General features: G+C 37.5%; 1 protein-coding gene across 2 annotated transcripts in view; it reads left to right on the top strand.

The window, feature by feature from the left end:
- KHDRBS3 (KH RNA binding domain containing, signal transduction associated 3) overlaps positions 1-22,246 on the top strand; it is a 92,617-nt gene that overhangs the window by 15,511 nt on the left and 54,860 nt on the right. For both annotated transcript variants that reach the window (XR_007630060.1, XM_050324939.1), the window contains exons 2-3: positions 10,303-10,421; positions 20,455-20,571. Coding sequence is in view for 1 of the 2 variants with exons in the window: in XM_050324939.1 (XP_050180896.1) it covers positions 10,303-10,421; positions 20,455-20,571 (236 nt within the window). In the remaining variant the exon portion in view is untranslated. The remainder of the gene's footprint in view (positions 1-10,302; positions 10,422-20,454; positions 20,572-22,246) is intronic.

The following is a 22,246-nucleotide window of genomic DNA, read 5'->3' as shown; positions in this document are numbered from 1 at the left end:
GCATATCAATAGATTGTGCTTTGGTAAACAAAGTTGCAGATAGTGTGTCTCGGGAGTCTGAGCAATTTACATTAAAAGACCAGGAAACTTGTGTTCAAATCAACAAGCTGAGAAAATTATGAACAGTAGGCTGAATCAGCAGATAAACATAAAGGTTACTCTAACTTATACTGTTTTCAATAGTTAATCTTTCCCAGGCTCCAAAGCAGTGACTGCATTCACTTTTTTAGTTCACTTGACCAGTGCAATGTCACAGAATACGTAGATGTTTTTATCAATTCTGTAGCAAGATTGAGGTTGTGCTTATTGGTAATGGTTAAGCTGGATCATTGGGTATGAGTTTTCCGTGTCCTAACAGTGTCTGCTTAGTCTGAGCTTCACTGAATTCAGTATAAGAATTTAGAAACTTTATAGGTACTTGTGATAGCCTCATCTGTGTTCCTTTCCCTAACTATGTGTGAAATGTGAACAATGACAAGTGTTTATTGGACAGAAAATGTATTTTAGACAATGTGATGTTCTGGGAAGCAGTGGGAAGAGGTGTGTAACTTTGGAAGAATGTGTGCATTTTCAGCCATAGAGTAGATTATTGGTGGAGTTCTGGATAGGGTGAACAATGGACTGCTCTACCCTGGATCTGTCCACGTGTTTCTCTGGACTGTTTGAACATATATAATCCTGTGATGCATGAATAACATTAATTTCTAGCATGCTTTCAGGTAAGAAATCATGGCTTTCTGGGCTGCAGTATTTTATGAGACATAAATCTTGGGGTGGGGGCAGGATTTATTTGAATTAGTATTTTTTTAAAAGTACCAAAGATGGAACAAATCTTTCCATCAAAAAAATCATTTCAAAACTCTTCAGTGAAACAGGAGAAATCAAACAAGCAAATTGCTTAAACTTGCTGAGTAGAGAAGAAGGATCACTATTTCCAAAGTGCTGGCAGTGCTGTTCTGGTGCAACCCAGATGCTGCTGGCCTTTGCAAGTGCACCTTCCTGGCTGGTGTTCAGCTTGTCACCTCTTCTGCCAAGCTGCCTTCTGGCTGTTTGGTTTCCAGGCTGTTCTCATGCATGGGGTTTTTCTTCCACAGCCACAGGACTTTGCACTTCCCTTTGAACTTCGTGAGACTGCTGTCAACCCATTCCTCCAGCCCTTCAAGGCACTTCTGTCCTCACAATACTGTTTTAATAAGTCCCAGTTTTCTGTCTGTGAACTTGATGAAACTGTATTCTGTGCCAGCAGGTGTTAAACAGCATTGACCCACTAGTGTCCAGCCCTGTTCTGGGCTGGTTGTGATACCTCTAACAGAACCATTTGAGCCAGGCAGGTCGGTTTTTGGTCCATGTCTCTAGCCTGTACCCCATCAGCTCATATGAGGATGGTGTGGGAGATGGTATTAAAAGCTGTACTACAGATGGGATGGAAAAATCAACTGCTTTTGTCTCGTCTGTGGAGTGCTTAGGTTGTGGATTGCTCTGTTGTGTTAGGAGAGACTTCCCTCTTATGAATTTGTGCAAACTATTCACACTCACCTCATCCATCTATGCTTCAAAATGGTTTTCCAGGGTTGTTTGCTGTATCACCTTCCAAGGGATCCAAGACAAGTTTTACCATTCTGTTGTGCCCAAGACCCTCCTCCCTGCTCTTGAAGATGGGACTGATGTTTGCTTTGCTTCAGTCATCAGCAATGTTCCCTGACGACCATGACCTTATAAAAACAGTGGCCTGTTGATGATATCAGCCAGCTCCCTCAGCATTTGTGGACGTTTCCCAAAAAATCTGGTTTAATGATGATTTCAAGTAAAGGGTGTCTTAGAGAAGATGTAAATTGTGTTGTATTGGAATTTATTAGTGGGATATAAGATATTACTGAACTAAGGATTACCAGAGTGTGAGGCTGTACCTTGACCTTCTGTCAGTTGGGATGGAGGGGGCTGGCAAGGCTCTCGTTGATCAAAATGATTTTTAGGGAAGTAGAGGAAGATAACACTATATCTTGCTGATGGCTGCATAAATCTTGCAAAACGCTGGGTAAACATCTGTACACTTATTTGTGTAACTATCAATTATACAAAATGTAGTGATGGAAAATCCCTGGTGAGGATGTGTTTTGGTAGCATAGCTGTCTTGCAGTATTGAATGTGGTTTGTTTGAGTCTGTTATCAGATTTTTAGACTACACTGTCTTTGCCAGTGCCCTAGAGCTTAAAGTGTGGTCTTTAATAGTGCTCAAGTCTATCTGTTTTAAGGTTCAATAACTGGATGTACTATAGCTACTGTTTCAACTTGGCAGTACTTTAAAATGTGATATTTGCATATAAAGAGCTGCAGGTTGTATCCATTTTTCAAATGAGATCTGACTTAGGCTTTTTCTTGTGAAAGTTGTCAAAGGAGTCACAAAGTTTGAGCAGTGTATTGCACATAATAAGGAAGAAAGATTATAGACCCTTCTTGATGACTCACCAAAATGACAAGTTAAATCTCATGTAAGGGCTATCTGACTGTGTTTATACATATAAATGAAAGAGATGGAACAGTTGCTTTTAAAGGCTCTTGATGCAAAATAGTAACTTCCCTTTGCCTAAGCCCTGTGCCCCAAGTATGTGTTCTGTATGTTGGATCCCCTCCTGAAATAAGTCATGGCTTGACATTTGAAATCTGCATCCAAAGTAGCTTTATCTCTGTACTGCCTCTTGTCATGTTGGCACATGCTGCTTTTTTGAGCGAACTAGTTTAGGTTTACACTTAAAACTCCGTAAGAAATGTCTTCTAAACAGAAAGATCACTTAACACTAACCCCATTTTGGTCCTACCATACCTTCTAAATAGTTCAGAGGGCTTCCAGAGGTTTTTGCTTGGGGTTGTGTGCTACTACATAGAATAACTTCTAATCTTTGTGATTGGAAAAGATCTCAAAGGTTAACCCAGCAACACCATGTTCATCACTAAACCATGTCCCCAGGTGCCACATCCATACGCCTTTTGAACACTTCTGGGAATGGTGTTTCCATCATTTTGCTGAGCAGCCTGTTACAATGCCTGACCATGCTTTCAGTCAACAATTTCTCCCTAATATCCAGTCTAAACCTTCCCTGGTACAACTTGAGGCCATTTCCTCTTGTCCTCTCACGTGTTACTTGGGAGGAGAGACTGATGCCCACCTGGCTACAACCTCTTTTTTTTGTGCTGTTATGTGGAAGCATGAAAATGTCCTTGCAGAAAGGGAATGCTGTTCCTACAGGCTCTTGTGCAGTAGATATGGTAGGTAAAAACAAGACAGGGCCCTTTTTCTGGCACTTCCTACCTACAGGAAGGATCGTAAGGTGCCAGAGGCTCTAAGAAACCTCTGAAGGTCCAGTGTCCTGCTCTAAGAAGGACAAAAGCCAATATTCTTGCCAATATTTAGGCAGTAAGATCAGGTGTTCTGAGGCAAGGAGGAATATGGCAGTCAGCTTCCTGTTCTGGATGTGGATGTAGGACATTGGGTACTGTGTTTCCACCCATATGTTTAAATTAACTTGAGATTTTTTTATTTTTAAGTTACAGAACAAGTGAGCTGACTTTTTTTTAGTTAGTGGATTCCTGACCTCACTAATTTACAAACGTTTATGTTTAAAGAAAGCTTTAGGCAGTAGGTAAATCATGCAGGTGATTTTAGAATTTTGTTATAAGTTATCTTCAGAATGAGAAATAATTTTCAGTGGAGTAGAGTGGGTTATATGAGACTGCCTACATCTGCATCCTGTTTTCTTCCTGAGCAGGACTGATTAAACATCTATTAATATCTTACATATGATTTTGCAAGTTCCTACTGTGGTATTTTCTACCTTATTGCTAATATTAATCAGTCTAAACATATTTCAGTGGATTCATTTTTGATGTGAAAGTAATAGGTGTTCAATTAGTTTTGAATTGCTGAAATAAAGAGACCCATTCAAAATATTTGTCATATTGGTGACTGAAATATATTTTCAGATCAGTGCAGACAGTAGTACTTAGACTGTAAAATAGAACCTAAAAATACCTGTGAATGCAATTTAAATAAAGATTGGTTTGAGTCCTTCAACAGGGGTATTATTATTAACTTGAGGATTTTGAATGCTGTAGACATCAGTCTAGCATGAACCGCTTATTTTATTGTAAATTCAAATTAGATTCATTGTCAGTTACATTTACAAAATTAAGGTGGCATACAAAAGACAGTTATTCTGAATTCAACTATTGTAATAATTGCATTAGTTGAGACAAATTCCTATGTTTTTTATGCACAGTTCATGTTTTTAATGTATTAGTTTCTATGCCAGTTGAGAATTAGGACCTACTATAGATGCAAAATTTGTGATTTTAGAAGACTTTTTTCAAGTATCAAAATGTTGGCAGAGGAGGGTAGATGAAGTTTTCTGAGGTTCATAAAGGAATGAGTGTGGGTGCAATAACAGAGCAGCAGCATTAAAAATTAAAAATTTTATTGCATTTTTTATGTCCTTTAGGCTCATTCAGGATGGCTTTGTGTTGCCATTTCACATATATTTAGCTTCCTTATTTTAAAATTTTTGAGGCTATTTTTGTTTGCTTGATTACTTTAGTTCTCTAACTTGCCTTTTTATGAGGATACACTAATTAGTATTTACTTTGGAAATGTTGTGGGGGTGGAAAAAGGGATATTTTTCGAAGCATTTACTTACATCAGAAACTGTTTAGCTTGTGCTCTTAATTGTGTGTTTTTGTGGAGGATTGGGATGCTGCATACAGTCAAAATAGGGGAATTCTACGTCTTTTGTGAATAGTTACACAGAAACTGCTTTGAAGCAAACTAGACTGTGCTAGACATGTTTTAAGATGCTCAAAAGCAGGAGGCTAAGCTTGTCTTTGCTGTTTAGTGCAAAAATTGGGAGGATTGTCCAACTTTATGATGATCTAGAGGACAGGGAGAGTGAGTAGCAGGTCTCTTAGAGGCTCTTGTAAGGAAATCTGTGGGGTTTTTTTCAGCCAGCCATTTGAAATGTATTAAAGCCTTAGTGTGCTGATTCTAGTTCAAGTTCATGCTGTGCATGTTTTCATCTCCAAAGACAAGAAATGTTTTTGGAGAGGTGTTTGTTTGAGGACTTTTAATCATCCCCTAGTGGGACAGGGAGTATAGGAGTTCAGTGTGACAGATGCATAATCCGAAGCACAGTCAAGACCAGTTTACTATGACAATAATGAGATTAGGCTCTCATCGATATTGTCAAAATTAGAGCTGTAGTTGGATTCACCACCCTGTGTTACTGCAGTTTGGATTTACCAGAAGTCTTAGAAGGACTTTGGGCCTTAAGTCAGCATCCAGCACAGCAGACTTCCTATGATTTGGCTTCATTGTGGAAATTCAGATTGTGATTTTTGTTTTTAAATGTGCCTTCTGAAATAAAGTATGGGGTTTACCACTGTGAAAATTTTCAAATAAACAATATAGAACGCTGGGGAGTTTAAGCCAGGGTATAAAAGTAGTGCTTTTATTTCAAAGTCTGTTTCAGAAGTGCTTACTGGTACTCTGAACTGGAAAGATTGTAGGAAATTTTGGAAAGCTGGACTGGAATTGTCAGCTTTTCCTCCATTAAGAAGAAACTGGTTTTTGTTCTGAAATTCTGCTGCAGCTGACGTGGCCTCTGCCTTTCTCTCTGGTGGTTTGTCTCTTGCCAAAGCTTGTGTGTTCCCTAAAGGGATTCTTCGCAAAATGCTAACTAATAAATAAATCAGTCTGGTTTTTGTGGGAACATAATTTTGATTTTTTTTCTAATGTGAAACCATAAGGAATCAGGCTGTCAGAAGAGATGGCCATCTCACTCAGAGTTGTATCTCCAGCCGTGGTCAGTAGTAGTGACTTTTCAAGAACTAAAAGGATAGGGAAAGTATATAAAGATACTTCTACAACCTTCAGTTTGACTTAAGAGCTTTCTGAATTGATGGTGGTTTGGTTTGTCTAAGTCAATTGTGAAGTCTTGAGAATTTAATGAGAAATGTGCTTTGGTCATGCTTCAATAGTTGTTATACTTGGTTGACTTGTCTAAATTTTGATGTTTCCCTTTCATAGATACAAGGTAATAAAATGACCCAAATAAAGCCAAATATATTGCTGCTATTGTATAATGTTAGTAATTCTCAAACCCACTTTATTTAGGAGTGTTTTTAAAGGATAATGTGATTCTTAAAATATTTCCACTCTCAAAAGGAATGTGGAAACTACTTCTAGTGCAATTGCACTGCAGTTCTATCAACACCCTGTTCTCTGAAGCCATGATCACTTGGATATCCTAGAAGGAGCCTTGGAATTTTCGCTTTTTCCTTCTTCCATCTAAAGTAGGAAAAAATCAGTATGAAATTATTTGGATTTAATAGGGTGGTTGATAAAGCTTCTGAATCTAAGGAAAAATAGTAGAAAGTTTCTTATGGATTTGCAGGCAAACTTACCTGGTTTCTGTTTCTCCAGATCTTGTGTTAAGGAAATACTGTCTTAAGGACAAATTCAATAAACATTTCTGTTAACTTTGATATTTGATCATATATTTATTATATTGATTTACTACAGACAAACAGAGCATCACTTTGCTCTGCATTAAATAGAAGTATTTATATTGGCTTAGCAGAGGGAGCTGGAATCCTGGCTTGTAGTTCTGCCCCAGGAAGATTAATTCTAACTGAAGATTAATGTGAAACAATTCTACTTTGTCATTATCTGATGTATCTAGCAATGTTATTTGGTGAATTAACTGAGGACTAATCATTGCTTAGATCTCTGCTGTGATTAAATGTAAAGAAAAAAATCCATGCAGTTATTACAGCATCCAGTTAAATTCCTGTTGCATTAGCTGCATCCTTGGTCTGAGAATATGGGATTTTAATCTCTAGCATTATGGGAAACTTTAATCACATGTTTATTTACTGTTTGTGATCTAGGAAATGTCATTGCTTCATATAGCTAAGCAGTACAGAATGTAATCTAAGGATTAAAGAAAGGCAAATCTTCCTATCCATTTGACCTTGAAAATCTGATGGGATTTCCTATGTGATCTGGCATGATTTTTCCCTAATTATCTAAAGCTTGATGTATGTGAATGGTATTCCATGAGCTGTGCAGATATGAGTAAAATTCTAATGGTTAACTATATTTCATGTTGATCTAAGATTTGAGTGCAAATAAATGAGAATTTGTATAACCATGGCAATGGGATGTGGCTGTTGTTAGCAAAGTCATTTGACTTTAAAACCAGTGGGGAAAATTGTGATCCATTTTGCTAAGAGTTGATTTGCAGCCTCTTATGTGTTTCAGTAGCTTCTTCCAGCAAATGGCAAGGTGTTTAAACAGTGCGAGTAGAAGAATAAAGAAGTGTTTTTTCCTAAAATAGTCAATAAAAAGTGTGTAGATACTTGGGGTAGGATTTTTGGACTAATGAATGCATTTCGTTTCCTAATTTCTTCAGCTACTTCAAAGCTCAGTGTTTACCAGAGTGAGAAGGCTCTCTTATGACCTTAAATTTTTATTAACTAAATCAAAACATTAACAAGTATGAGTGTATTTAACATTATTCACATTGTTGCAATCAAGTCCTTCAAATGCTGAATTCAAGTAATTTACATAAGCTCAAATATTTTAGAAATACAAATAGAAGTATATTGTTCTCTTCAGGAATTTATGCCCCTGGTTCAGCTGAAGAATGTTACTGAGATAAAACTCTGTACTTAACTCTTGAAATACATTTTAACCTGAATTTCATCTGAGATGTCTTAATGTTCCTGAAACAACTCACTTCTCAGTGATTTTCAGTCCCAGGTGGGCAGGGGCATTGCAGTGTATGCCATGCTGTGCATTTGGGGGCATCATCATATGACTCACCAAGAGAAAACAAATTTTAACTTCACCATTTCCACCACAAGGTAGGCTTTAATGCTAAAGGTACTTTTTATTTTGTTAAGTTTAGATTCTTCAGGGAAAAGTGCTTCACTGTAACAGTTGTTATAATGACTGAAAACTTGTAAAGGTCTTGTGTCAGCCTAGTATCAGTTGAACTACCAAGAGGTTTTGGTGTGCTGATCTGTCACAAAAAAAATACAGCACAGTGCATGAATTGAATTTTTAATATTAAATTGTGCTTTTATGCTTTTGAACAAACTCTAGTCCTAATATCAGAAGTCAAATGAAGTCATCAAAACTTTTGTAACTTCATTTGCTTCAATCATAACAAAGGGATGCAGCTCTATTATTGTTTTAATATTTGGTATCTCTTGGTGTAAAATATGGCTAAAGGAACAGCATACTTTGGTCAACTTTGAACTTTTAAACTAATTGTGTAAACCACCAGCAGCCTTAAAAAATAGTGCTGTGTTTTTACTTGTAAAACATAATCTCTTAAGTATCTAGTCTTGTTTTCCAAAAGAAATCAAAGAGCTTTATCACTACTACCCTTGTTGTATCAGGAAAGAGGGGTGTTAGATGTAGTTTATTACTATTTGAAGGCTGTGATAGTACTATGGTTTTATGTCTGAATGTAGTACTTGGAAGCTTTGACTTCTAAACAACAACAGTCACCTGCTTTGAGTGGGAACATCAGGGAACCCTATAAAATTTTAGTCTTAATTTCACCTGGAAATGAGTTGCAAATTAAACAGATGTAACTTTACATCTGCTTAATTGCCTATAATTCTCTAGTATATAAAGTGACATCTCCAAAGAACATGTCAATTCCATTTTTGGCTGGTTTTGGCTGTTAAAATGTCCTTCATTTATTGTTGTTTGCCTGTAGGGGAAGGGTGTTGGAGGGTTTTTTCTGAACATACTGAAACAAAGGACATTCTGGAGCAAGGTTCCTTTGACAGGGCTCCTCCAGCATATTTACATTGCTGGAATCCATATAATCAAAAAATTCCTAGAGATTTGACAAGAAGATTTGAAAGTATAGCTGGGGAAGGCTTTTCCTTCAAAAAGCCTTCAGATAGTCTGAGGCTAATTTGACTTCCTTAGTTCTTAAGTCACTGAGCACTAACTTGGATAAATTGTATTTATTTCCTGTTCTGTGTTATTGAGGTGGAAACTTGCATGGAAGACTGGATTTTTTTATTGGGGAAAAATGTTGGCATCTTCATTTCTGTAGTAGTAAATGGGAAAGGATTGGTTTTATTAAGTAAATCTAATGATGCACAGATTTCTTCCGTAGTAAGAAATGTTGGTTTATTCCGTTCTTCAGTGGATGCAACTTCAAATTAGAAGTGTAGTTCCTTGAAAGTGTAATAAAGGGTACTTTCTCCTATATTTTTAATCAGTTTCTTTGCATGCAAGTTTTTGTTACTGTCTCCCTTGGTGTAAGATCACATTCTCACTAAAGAAGCTTCAAGGCCTTGATAAATGTCTTTAAATTCTACTGGTCAAGTAGATTAGAAGGGTGCTTCTTGTTGTGAAAAATAAACAAGATATATCAAGATGAATGTGGAGGACAAATGCTAGATTCCAGTAGAAGAAATTTTATGGCACTTCTGAGATTTGATTGGATTTTGGGATGTGTTAACATGTTTAACTCTGCAACCCCCAGCGTGCTGGACCCAACCCAGCAAATACCTCAAGCAGTGCTTCACTTTCAGTCTCCTTGTGTGCTCCTTGTGATTCCTTACTAATGAAATGAAACCTGCAATTTTTCATTAGCATGCTGGAGAGTCAATATTTGGAGAGAATTATAATCAAGAGTCAGTCTTGAGTCTGGAATGTGTCTGGAATGAACAGAGTGATGCAGCCTCGTTTGAACTTCTAAATCCTATTCCTAATAATGTCGTTGTTGGTATAACACTAATCTCAGATTTTTGAGTATGATCTACACGGCTCAATTACATTCCTGAAATTCTGAAAGATTAACTTGACATTTGCTCCTAAGTGCCCTGTAGACAACCATCATTAAAACTGCATACTTTGTTTATAGAAGAGGAATAAAATTGTTGAGTATTAAACTACATTGTACATTTTGGAATTTAACCATGCACAAAGGTATCTGAGAATGGTTTTTACAACTTGAACTGTAAGAAACAATATAGCCCAAGTGTTAAGTTAAAAGCTAGCACAATGTTTGCAGTGCTATTCAAGATGCTGATATATAAACATGAATTTAAAAAAGGCTTGCTTTACACTATTGACCTTGTATAGCCAATTATATGTATTAATTACACAGTATGCCATATGTATTATGCCATACAATATTAGCTTTGAAATTTATTTATACTGAAGATTTTCAGCTATTAGATTGTTGTATTAAACTGACTAAAATAACTTTTTTTCAACAGAAATTGAAAAATTCCAAAAAGGGGAAGGAAAGGAAGAAGAAAAGTATATTGATGTAGTCATCAATAAGAATATGAAGTTGGGACAAAAAGTTCTGATTCCAGTAAAACAGTTCCCTAAGGTAAGCCAAATTTTCATACTTGATAAATTTAAGTGCTTGTAAAAGATGCTTCACTAGTATCTTATCTGTGGGTTTTTTAAGTGTTACATTTAAAACTATTAACAATCACTACTCTTGCTGTTCTGCAGTCTTTTCTGTAGGGTCTCTAAGGTGGAAATGGTTCTTAGAATAAATGTGGAGGAAAGTGGTGCTGGTCATGCAAACTAGGATGTTGAGAGCAAATAAATGAATCATATTTTTGGGGTAGTGTGATTTTTCTCCTCAGAGTATCAAAAAGGAATAGGAATATTGAAGTTGACTGTGATGCCAGGATTTGAAACTTGTTTATTGTAGCTAGAAGTGCAGCTTAAAATGCACCATTAAGTAGTAATTGTGCAAATTTTCTTCTCATCCTGTTAAGTTTCAGCCATGGTTAGTCATGAATGAGTTATAGCTATGCTACTAAATTATGCAGTCTGCTCTGGAGGGGTAGGGACTGTTTTGTTAATATCTTTGACCACCATGAATTCTTAACACTTTTTTACTGCCAAGTATTATCCTGCACTAGAATAATGCTGCCTGGAAGCATTTATTCAACATGCAGTAGGCTGTGGAACTTTATTATTTTGGTCCCATTTAAAATTCCAAGGTTAATGTTATGACAATCAGATTAGCATTTTTTCATTTGTTTGAAATTGCTTTTTTCTTCCTATTAGAAGTTTCAAGACTTTCTGCTCATGGAGGAAAAATTCCCTCATTGCATCTTTGGCATGTTTAGGAGGATCTTTTTTAATTGTTTTTTTCCCCCCACAGTATCAGGTATTTTGTTTTTTTATCATAGGCCCATGCTGAGTAACTTGCAAGGATTGCTTTGCTGCTGTTGAAAGGTTTGTGAAATACTGCTGTAGTGAGTGCAAGAGTGCAGATCATGTGGGCACCTCTTTGGAACTCTGATTTAAGTAATCTCTGAATAGGTAGAGCTATATACAAACAGGAACATGGAGATGGGAAAGTGAAAGATAGGGACAGCTCACTTATGTGGTCAGTGTTTGTAAACAGGACATTTTTGTCATAAATGTTGAGATGTAGATACTTGAGCTCAAGGGGAAAAGGGGAAAAATGGCTGTTTTGAAAGGGAAACACTGCCTTCTGAAACATACTTCTGCTTCCTTAGTCCTGTAAAGAAAGTTGACACTAAACACTGAAATCATTTAGGATAGCTGGTGGGAAAGCCCTTGACATCTTTTGAGTGGGTAGATATTCTCTGCTGTGTGATCAGTAGTTCTGGCCCATAGAGAGAATCTTTGACTGTCTGAGCTGGAATAAAGCCTGGTAGTGTCATGGCAAGAAACCTGAATTGATATCCAGACAGCTTTGTAATCCTGTATATCTCTTTAGACCACAAGGACTTGGAGGAGCACAGGACAACTGCTGTGCAGAATAGACATGCCATATGAGTTCCTGTGTCTCCACTGGGACTTGCTCCACAAAAAGCAGAATACTGGTATCTCTACTTACACAAATCTCCCTTCTCCTAAAATGAATAAAATCTTAGGTATCTTACATTTAAGAATATTTTTCCCCAATATAAAGGGGCTCAACTTTTCTTAAAAAATTCCATTTTTTTAACATAAAAATGGATATTTATGTTAAAGGTGATTCGTTAAACATTCTGTAAAGTCAAAAGGAACTAAAATTCCTCACTTTGTAGGAGTAGGCTGAGAGGTGAGTATCAATTCAGAATTATGATAGGCACTCCTAATATTCTCTGGAAAGCACCCATCCTAAGCCACAAGCAGTCACTGCAATTTACTGTCACTTGTTTACTAGAACAAGGCTTGTTATTTTATTTAAGATCTAATAAATTATGATGCATTGTATGAATTTACATAGCTTCAATATGGCAAACTAAAAACCTTATTGTGGCATACTGTAGCCTGCAGTGAGCGACATGAGTTTTTAATGCCCCTACACAGGGGAACAAAGCCTTTGTGTCCTAATTTTTTTCTCTAAATGCTAATCCTATTCATATTTCATCTGGAGAGGAAGTCTCAAAAGTTAAGGATGCTTTAAAGTCAAGACTTGTGGGGTAGATATGGGTTTGCTCCAGTCATCTTGGTTCCACTGAGCTCTGTGTAGAGGGCATGTGTTGTATATTTGACCGTGTCTGGTGACAGCCAACACGACTCCACTAAGGACAAGTTATGCTTTACCTCCTGGTGGCCCCCTAGGATGGGGTTACAGTGTTGGTGGATAAGGGAAGAGCAAGTGATGTTGTCTACCTGGACCTTTGCAAAGCATTTGACACCATCCCATATGTCACTCTCGTCTCTAAAATGGAGAGGTGTGGACTGGATGGATGGACCACTTGGTCCACAAGGAATTGGCTGGATGGTCGCACTCAGAGCTGTGGTCAACAGCTCCCTGTCCTAGTGGAGAGCAGTGATGAGTGGTGTTCCTGGGGGTGGGTACTGGGACAACTGCTGTTTAACATCTTTGTGGGTGACAGACAGTGGGATTGTGACAGCAGTCACACACTGGAGGGAAGAGTGGGATGTGGACAGGTTTGAGAGGTGGGCCTGTGAGAACCTTGTGAAGTTAAACAAGGCCAAATGCAAGGTCCTCCATATGGGTAGGGACAATGCCAAGCACAAATACAGAGTGAGCAGAGAATGGATCAAGAGTAGCCCTGAAGTTTGCTTGAGTTGTTTGTTAAAAGAAAGCTCAACATGAGCTGACAGTGATTGGACAAGTGGGGATGGCTTTAATTTGAAAGAGGAGAGATTTGGATGAGACAGTAGGAAGAAATGCTTCGCTATGAGAGCAGTGAGGCACCTGGCACAGGTTACCCAGAGAAGTTATGGCCGTTCCATCCCTGGAAGTGTTCAAGGCCAGATTGGATGGGGCTTTGAGCAACCTGGTCTACAGGAAGGTGTCCCTGCCGATGGCAAGGAAGTTGGTGCTGGATGATCCATAAGGTCCCTTCCATCCTATACCTTTCTGTCATTCTCTTCTGTGGAACTTACAGAAAGTATTGGGGTGCTCATGAAAACCTGAAATGGTCTTTTTGACGTAAGTGTTTTATGCCTCTGTGCTGCTGCTCTCTGTGCATGTGTGTAGTTTCCTAGACCATTTTGCCTATGATATTGGTTGGTATTGGTGTGAATGTGGTGTTGGTAGAAGGTGTCAAGGGATAGTTCCTCAGAAAAATGGTTAAAAGATGTTTCCCGTTTTTGAGCAGTTTTCTTTCCTAGTGGTCAGTATTGGTGACAAATACTCCAGAAGAATGAAATTTAAGACTTAAATATGGATGAAACTTGTGAAATTTGTGAAAAGATGTTGTGCATGTCACTGTAGAATTTAGAGTTCTAGCAAGCTGGTGTGTTTGCCTGCAGTACACTCTAATGCTATTACCTATTGTGCAAGATCCTGAACAAAGATACTTCAGTTTTTTCAGATCTGGTCTTTATGGTGTTAGTGACCTGAGAATCTGCTGGTTGAAACCTACCAAATCATTTCAGTAATTGATTAATCTGTCAAACAAGCATTTGCTTACCAGTATGGGTTTAATCTGACTAATTTAGATATCCAGGAAGTGGTGAGAATAACTAAGTTTGGTTTGACTTCATTAATAGAACAGTCCTTCCCTAACTAAATGATACTTCTTTTAAACTGCATAAAAAACCCCAAATTATTACAGTTGTTCAATCCTTAACAGGGTTAAATGAAACTAACAACAAATATAAGTGATTTTGCCAGCAGAAAATATTCCTTTGTTTATATTTCCTAATGATGGCTCTGGGAAGGAAAGAATGCTTCTGCTGTTTAGGTATATTGATAATTCATTAATCCTATCTTAATTTCTTACTATAAATGAGGTCTGTGGACCAAAACAGCCCATCAGTGCCCTGCCCCCTTTAAGACAACTTACTAGACCTGACATGTATTTCATTGCCCTTTCCCTCTTTAAAACTTCAGAGTTAGGGACTCTGACTCCTTGAATAAATCATAATGGCCTCAACACAGGTCAGGCAGCCCAGACTCTGATCTGATCAGCCTGGCATGGTAATGCTTGCTCACATTACCTGTCCTGTCAGATGCATTCTCATGAGAACATGGCTGGGTCCTGTGCAATTACCTCTGACAGCCCTGGGAGATGACAGGTTAACTGCAGCAGAAAGTTATTTGACTGAAATGCAGAGTGCAGGGTTTCTGTTGAGGAATCTGGTAGAGCTCACATTCAAAAGTATGTATGGCACTTTTTTGGGCATCTTTGCTCACCCTGAAGAAAACTAATGAGTTTCTGGTCGTCTGCTTAGTGCTCAAATAGTTGAGTGTCTCTGTGCTTAACTGGCCTCCTACCTACAGCTCTTGTTTCCTTCTGAGATACTATATGATTTATATTCCCTAACTTGGAACTTTTGTCTTGCTCAACCCTTGACAGTGTTAACAGACAATAATATCTCATTATAGAGCTAGTTGGTCTACATTTTTTGTTTTGTTTCTGGACCTTGATAGAAGGTGATAGAATAACCAAGATAAATTATTTCACAGCACAGACAAAATTCAGGTTAAGATGGTTAGCCTAAGAGTTACGTTCACTTTCTCCTTGAGGCTGGTTGTGCATTTAAATAAATTGGTGTTCTTTAGACCCCTGTATACATAAAAAAATACCCTGAATTAATATCTTCATATGGTGACAAAATAGTCTTGGTAAGAAAGTGTTCTAGAAACTCCTATATATGTTGCAGGTCCAGTCACATATTTTCAAAATCTAATTGTACACAGTCTTAATATTTTTCAGTTTGGTACAAGATTCCTCCAAGAGGTCTGAATTGCTGTGATGGGGAAATTAATCTGAGGTATTTAGGTGAGGCTTGAATAAGCTTTGGTAATGCTGTCTGCAGCCCTGTTGTAACTGGGACATGTACTACAAGCAAGGATTAGAGAGGTAAGGGCTTTTATGCAATCTTGTAGGAAAAGGGCCAACTTACTGAGGTAGGATTCAGCTCTAAATCTAGTTACTTATAGATAGGGGTTCATTTGAATGCTGGATGTCTAAACTAAAGTTAGTGGAATGAGATCTTGTCAGTTTAGGACACTGAGGTCAGGATGACTTATGTACCTTGCTGTTTGATTAGCTGAATACCTTAAATGGCTTTAGGTCATGTGTGAAAATGTGACCTTTAAACTTGTATTTCTGTTGCATTTCATGCTTGAAAAATTATCTTTGCACTCGCACAGACTTGAAGGTAGAAGAGGTGAGCTGGCCACTCAAGGAAGGGCATGATGTGGTTGTCTTAGTGGAGGGACTCTGTATCTATCCTAGCACTCCTATGAAATGCCAGAATGTGTGAAAGGTGTTTCAGAGCTTCAGTATGTACAAGTAAGGCAGGAGGGCGTTACCCCCTTCCCACATATTTAATGAATACTTATTATGAAGTAGTTTAGTGTCAGAAATCTGACTTTGCTTTGACGGTTTTCTGAACTTGGGTGTTCTGAATTAGGAGGAAGAAATAGCTTCCATGGATGATAAATGGAATGATGATTGCTTTCCATGAGATGGATCAAAACTATGGGAACAATTACTTGCATTTTGACAGGTTACCATTTTAAAAATTGCTCTCAGATCTACACTTAAATGCTGGGTAAATCTCAGAAGTCAGGAAGAAATGGTCCGTGTTGTTCCCTGAAGTGATACTTTAAATATATTTTCTCAAAAGTTACTGAGTTGTAGAACTGGTATCTATTTAAACCTTTTAGCTCAACTTTTAAAATGAAAATATCTGTTTTAAAATGTCATTGTCATATACAATATATCTTCAGTTGTTACATAAAGTCATGGAGAGATTAATATTTTAATCACATGACTAGTTAGAAAGCAATTTTTCATAGTAGATTAGTTCTAAGGATTTCTTAGTTGAAATGAGAAAACGTGGTTGCATAACCAGAAGTGATGTGGAGGGACAAGCATCAATTGTAATACCAGGCATAGCTTTTTAACAACTTTATAGTAATTCATCAAGCTTTCTGTTGTGAATAAATGTTTAAAGACCTATTGCTGTGTTATGTGAAGGAGAGTAGCTTATGATGTAATGTGGATGCTGGAAATATGTACCTTTCTACAGAAACCTTTATCTTTTTGAGATGAATAGGAAAAAGCTTGAAATTTTCCTTGGTTCAGGTCATTGTAAGGGAAAGTGCTCTGAATCTTCAATTAACTTTTTATTTTTTCTAGTGACCCTATCACAGAGGAACCTTTGCAGAAAACTAATATGCCAAGAAAGCTTTATGTGGCTTTAATGACAATGGAGTGCTTAGAGCTTTACAGGGAAGCATTTGGTCAAGCATTTATACTTTCACTAAGTATTTTAAGCTGGATGAACCATTCTTAGCAGACTTGCCTTGGTGGGGATAAACAAGGATTACTCTTTCCGTTATATCCCCTTTTGTGTAATATATACATTTTAAAATTCTATAGCACTGGTATTAATTTTTTTTTTGGTGCTGAAATTCATATAGTAGATCAAGTGGTTGTGAAGAGAATATCTCACTTGTGTGTGAGATATCACTTATTTCTCCAGAAGTGTTTTCAGGGAATAGTTTCAGGCAGTGATGTAGTAAGAAAACAAATCACTAAATAACCGTTCAAGTCATGTTTTGATTTGGTGATTCTGAAGAATTGTGTACTAAGCAGTGATGTCCATAATCTCCATTGTACAATATCTGTAAAAATACCTATTAAAATGAGAATTTATGAATAGCTAAGAAAGGTCATAATTAGATTTCTGCTTCAAGCAAATTATTAGTTTTTTCCTATTTCTATTAGGAAAGGTCTTTTCTATTAAAAATGTATTCTAAATTGTGGATTTTTTATTTATACACCGCTTTCAAGTAACCTGTAAAACGGAAATAAATAATGTAATGGTACAGAGGGTACCATTTATCAACAGTGAAGTAGTATTTGGCTTGAAGTTTAGCTGAGGTGGTAATTTTCCCCATTTTATCCAATTGTCTCCTCCCAGGTCTGTTAATCTGCATCTTGATACTGTTTTTGCAAAGATGCTTGAAGCTTTGATGTAATTCTGCTTGAGGTACTGTTTTTGTCATATCCTTTAGACCTGGTCTATAAGCATCATTGAGATGTGGACTTTATCTTCTATTTTCTGTGCCATCATCCATAATACCCTGATATCTAATACATTAGGAACTGTGTTAATGCAGAGACAATCCTTGATTTAACACAGGTGATCCAGTGTAGAGTAACATTCATGGTTGGACTGCTTCAATACAGTGTTAAGCTGAAGGTAGCGAACTCAAGGACAATTTGGGAGGTGATTGGGCTGTACTTGAGAAGGGTGAGTAAAGAGGGGAGTCTGTCATGTCTGATTCTGAGCCAGAGCTAGTGATTGTGACTGATCTGACTTGAACAGAGCTGCTCAGATGTCTTGTTACTGTCCAGTGCATCTAATTCAGAGATAGTTTATGAGGTCAAGTTCAATACTAGACCTGAATTTGTTCTTTTTTTTGTGCTCTTGGGGAAAATAAACCCTAAATGTGGAGCATGGGAAGCACCCATGAAACTTGTACATGAGCTGGTGTGGATCTGACAGGTTTATTTGCTTCTGTTCACCAGCAGACAGGCTGAATCTGCTTATTTTGAAATTAAAACTTGCTGTCTTACTGAGTGGTGGTTTTGTATCTTTAGGTTTGAGTCCTTCTCCTTGATTGCTGGGGATAAAGTGGTGTATAAATAATGATAGTAACTTAGTGACTGATATTTTTTGTTTCTATATCTATGACATATTTCGAAATAAATCTTTGTTTCCAATTTGCTGTAAAATGGAGAGAAACTAATAATTTTAACAAAATGCAATACCTGTCCAAAGTAAATAATCTGTTTTCTTCTGAAAGGACTCATTCAATATCCTAAATGGGTTTTATTTATGGAATAATCAACTGAAATGTTCCAAAGCTTTTTAGCTTTGTGGGAATAAAAATGCTTTGACTGTACTGTAAGCCATTTTTTACTAACCTTTAATGTTTGTGTTTTTAAGCTACACCTGGAGGTACTGTGCTTTCAAATCAGCAGAATTTCAAACTTGCAACACAAGTTTCTTGTGCTTCAGGCTTGTCAAATCTAATATTTGAAGCCCTGGTGCACGGGAAAGAATAGTTCTGTGGATCTCAGGATGCATTTTCATGTTCATTAAATGTCTAGGACATGTCATCTGTGCAGCTCTTTTTATAGCTGTTGTAATGTCTGGCCTTGACTCTAGAGATTTCATGCTTTTGATAAGATGACAACTTTTGGAGGTATTAAAGTTTTAGACTTCCACGGGTCAGGTTTTAGATTCCTGCAATGTTAAACCATTTGGCTTTAAAATAACTAATACAATGGGAATAAAGAGTGTTTATTTTTCTTCCCAGTAACTTACAGGGATATTTTAAAGTAAACATAAGTAATCCTAAGTAATGCTTGAAAAACTGAGGTGATATTCCATTACATGAAAGCTTTCATTTGAGCTTAGCTGAGCTTCCTTTAATTTATGGAATTGACATGGAGTTATTGACTTCTGGAAGTTCAAACTTGTTACAAACAGTTTAAATTAATTTGTTTTCCTTAGTTTTATACCTTCAGAAATAATAAAATCAGAAGTCCAAGTTGGAAGGGATGTCTAGAAAACATCTGGGCCAAACTTCTGTTGAAGTAATGGTTGTAAATTCGATTACACAGGACCCCATTACTGGCCCTGAGTCTTCAATATCCTCAGCAGGGGAGATTTCTGCTTTTTTCCTGGGCAGTCTTTCTGATGAATATTTTTCTTGTCTGTATCTATCAGGTACCTATCAGTAAGACAAGAGGGCATGGTCTTAAGCTCTGCCAGGGGAGGTTTAGGTTGGATATTAGGAAGAAATTCTTTACAGAGAGGGTAATCAGGCATTGGAATGGGCTGCCCAGGGAAGTGGTGGATTCTCCGTCCATGGAGGTTTTTAAGATGAGACTGGATGTGGCATTGAGTGCCATGGTCTGGTAACCACAGCAGGGTTGGATCAAGGGTTGGACCTGATGATCTCAGAGGTCTTTTTCAGCCTGGCTGATTCTATGATTCTATAGAAGATTTTTATGTTACTGTGTTCCTTGCCAAGTTCAGTTTCAGCTGAGCCTTGACCTTCCTCACACCATCCCTACACAATCAGACTTCCAGGATACAGTATTCCCAAGTATCCTGTCCTGGTTTCTGCTGTCTTATGCATTTGCTTCTTGACCTTTTTATTTGACCTGCAGGTCCCTGTTGAGCTGTGCTGGTCTCTTGCCTTCCATGCCCAATTTCTTGCTCCTGGGAGTTGCTTGCTCTTGCACACTCTGCAAGTCTTCCTTAAAGATCTGCCAGCTCTGTTCCACTCCCTTGTCCTCAGGGGCAATCTCCCAGGGGATCTCACTGACTAGCTCCCTGAAGAGCTGGAAGTATCCTTTCCTAAAGTTCAGGGGCCTGTCTTTATTCGTTGCATGATCCATGTCCCTCAGGACTGCAAATCCCACCAATGAATGATCCCTGCAGCCTGGGCTGCCTCCAGTCTTGGTGTCCCTGAGTAGCTCACTTAAACTGGTGACCATCAGATCCAGTATCACATCTCCTGTGGTAGGGCTGTCTATCTGCCTGAGTTAGGAGGTTGTTCCTCCATCCATTCCAGGAGTCTCCTGGCTTGCCTATAGCTCATCATGCTACTTTCCCAGCAGATGTCAGGGTGGTTGAAGTCTCCCAGCAGGACAAGTGCCTGTATCTGGAGCAGAAAGGCTTTGCCAACAGGTTCCCCTGGATCTGGCATCCTGTAGTAGACACCAGGTTATCTTTGAGTTCAGGTGCTTCTGTGTTTCTCTGGTGGAGCCACTGACATTCCATTAATTGTAATAATGATTGTACTTAATGCCTTGATTTATGATCTAATTGTTTGCACCTAGGACCAAAAGTTGTTTTAGCAAAATATTTCATTTTGCATATTAATTTATGATTAAAATTCTAACGAGCTTAATGTTTTTGTTTTCTTACAGTTCAACTTCGTGGGAAAACTTTTGGGCCCCCGTGGCAATTCTCTAAAGCGTTTACAGGAAGAAACACTGACAAAAATGTCTATTTTGGGAAAAGGTTCCATGAGGGACAAGACAAAGGTAAGAGCTGAGTACATTAGTGGAATTTTATAGCTTAAATTTTTGAGGAAGGGAACAAACCCTGTAACAAAAATTGGAACAAATGAAAAGTACAGGAGATCCTAGTATTGTTTACATGTAGAGGGGACCTGTTTTCTGAGGAGTCTGTTCTCACTGGGTATTTTGAAGCTACCATAAGTTATATTTAGGCCCCCTCAAACTGTGGGCTTTGAGGATGTAACTGGGGCATTACCAGTGGCATGTTCTGCATCCGTCTGATATAGCTGATAATGAGCAATGCCCAAGTGAACATGGCAGCATTCTCACTTTGGAGGGAACCTGGGTTCTAAATAGATTTTAACAAACATTTTCACATAAAATAACACTTAACCTTTAAATTTAGTAACATTTTATAGCATTTCTAAACAAAAATAAAAGAACTGATGAAAGCAGCTAAAATACAACTGGAAAAATTCACCACTCTGGAGATGACATGCATTTTAAGCAGTTGACAAGTAACGATTGTTTCTATGGGAAGTATTTGGTTATAGTGGAGCCAAAGTAAACAGCAGAATAGAAACCTTCAGGTTAAAAGGTGTTTGTAGTAATAGCTTTCACTCTTTACTTAAATCTCTGGCTAAATTTGTAGCAGGTAGGTGTCCATCAGTAAAGAGGTGTCACATGTCTGGTAAGCTGTATTTTTTAATTGGAACATCCCTAATGATAGCAATAAAAACACAACATATTTCTTGCTTCCAGCATATCATGTTTTATAGGCTTTGAGTGAAATATTTATGTGGTTATGTAATTTGAAACTTAAAAATACTGTGTGCTGTGAAGACTGATAATGACATGCATGATAGAGAGGGACTTAGAGGGATGGCTACTGAATTTCTTAAACTATATAATTTTTAGCACATTTCTTCATCAGCAAAATATAAATGTTATGTGACCTATAGGGTATTTATCAAGAAGTTAATCAGTTACTCTTTTGTAAAACTCGGGCTATATCTTCCTCTTAATTACTTCTTAAATAATTGTATTAAATATAAATGAGCTAAATATAGTTTATAAATATAAATGTATATATAAATACATTCTTAATAATAAAGGCTAGAAAATCAAAGGATACAGCTAATGCAACTTCAAGTGTTTCAAAATTAGTTATTGAAAAGCTAATTTTTGATTACATTGCTACTACCTTTAAGATGAAATATGACAGTTCATAGAATCATAAAGGTTGGAAAAGACCTCCATGATCAAGTCCAACCTTTGACTTAACACCACCTTACCAACTAAACCATAGCACCAAGTGCCATCCATGTCCAGTCATTTCTTGAACACTATCTTTCGCAAGTTGTCTAGGAAAAATTTAGGTAAACCAGAAAAATAGATACAGATAAGCCAATCTGACTTTAAAATTCCTTTTGGGCAACAGTGTTTCTCTAGTTCTGACTTGTAATTGCCTTTTTAGAAGGTCCAATGTCCTTCCTAATAAGAGATGTGTTAAAAAGCACATGCAGGCAAACTTTTTTTGTTTTTGTCTTTGTGTCATACTCCTTAAACTGAGTTCTGAAGTAGTCTTAGGTTTCTATTTCTGTCTCTTATCAGTGTCTGGAGAACTATTTCATGTATCTATTTGTGATATGTGATGTCTGAACTCAGTAATTCTCCTCTCCTGTGCTGCCACTTCATC

This window comes from Myiozetetes cayanensis, unplaced genomic scaffold (genome assembly GCF_022539395.1).
Source record: "Myiozetetes cayanensis isolate MyiCay16 unplaced genomic scaffold, myiCay2020 scf1, whole genome shotgun sequence".
In the NCBI taxonomy this organism is placed as follows: domain Eukaryota; kingdom Metazoa; phylum Chordata; class Aves; order Passeriformes; family Tyrannidae; genus Myiozetetes; species Myiozetetes cayanensis.
Note: the sequence above shows the minus strand (reverse complement) of the source record. Positions and strands in the feature narration are given on the sequence as shown.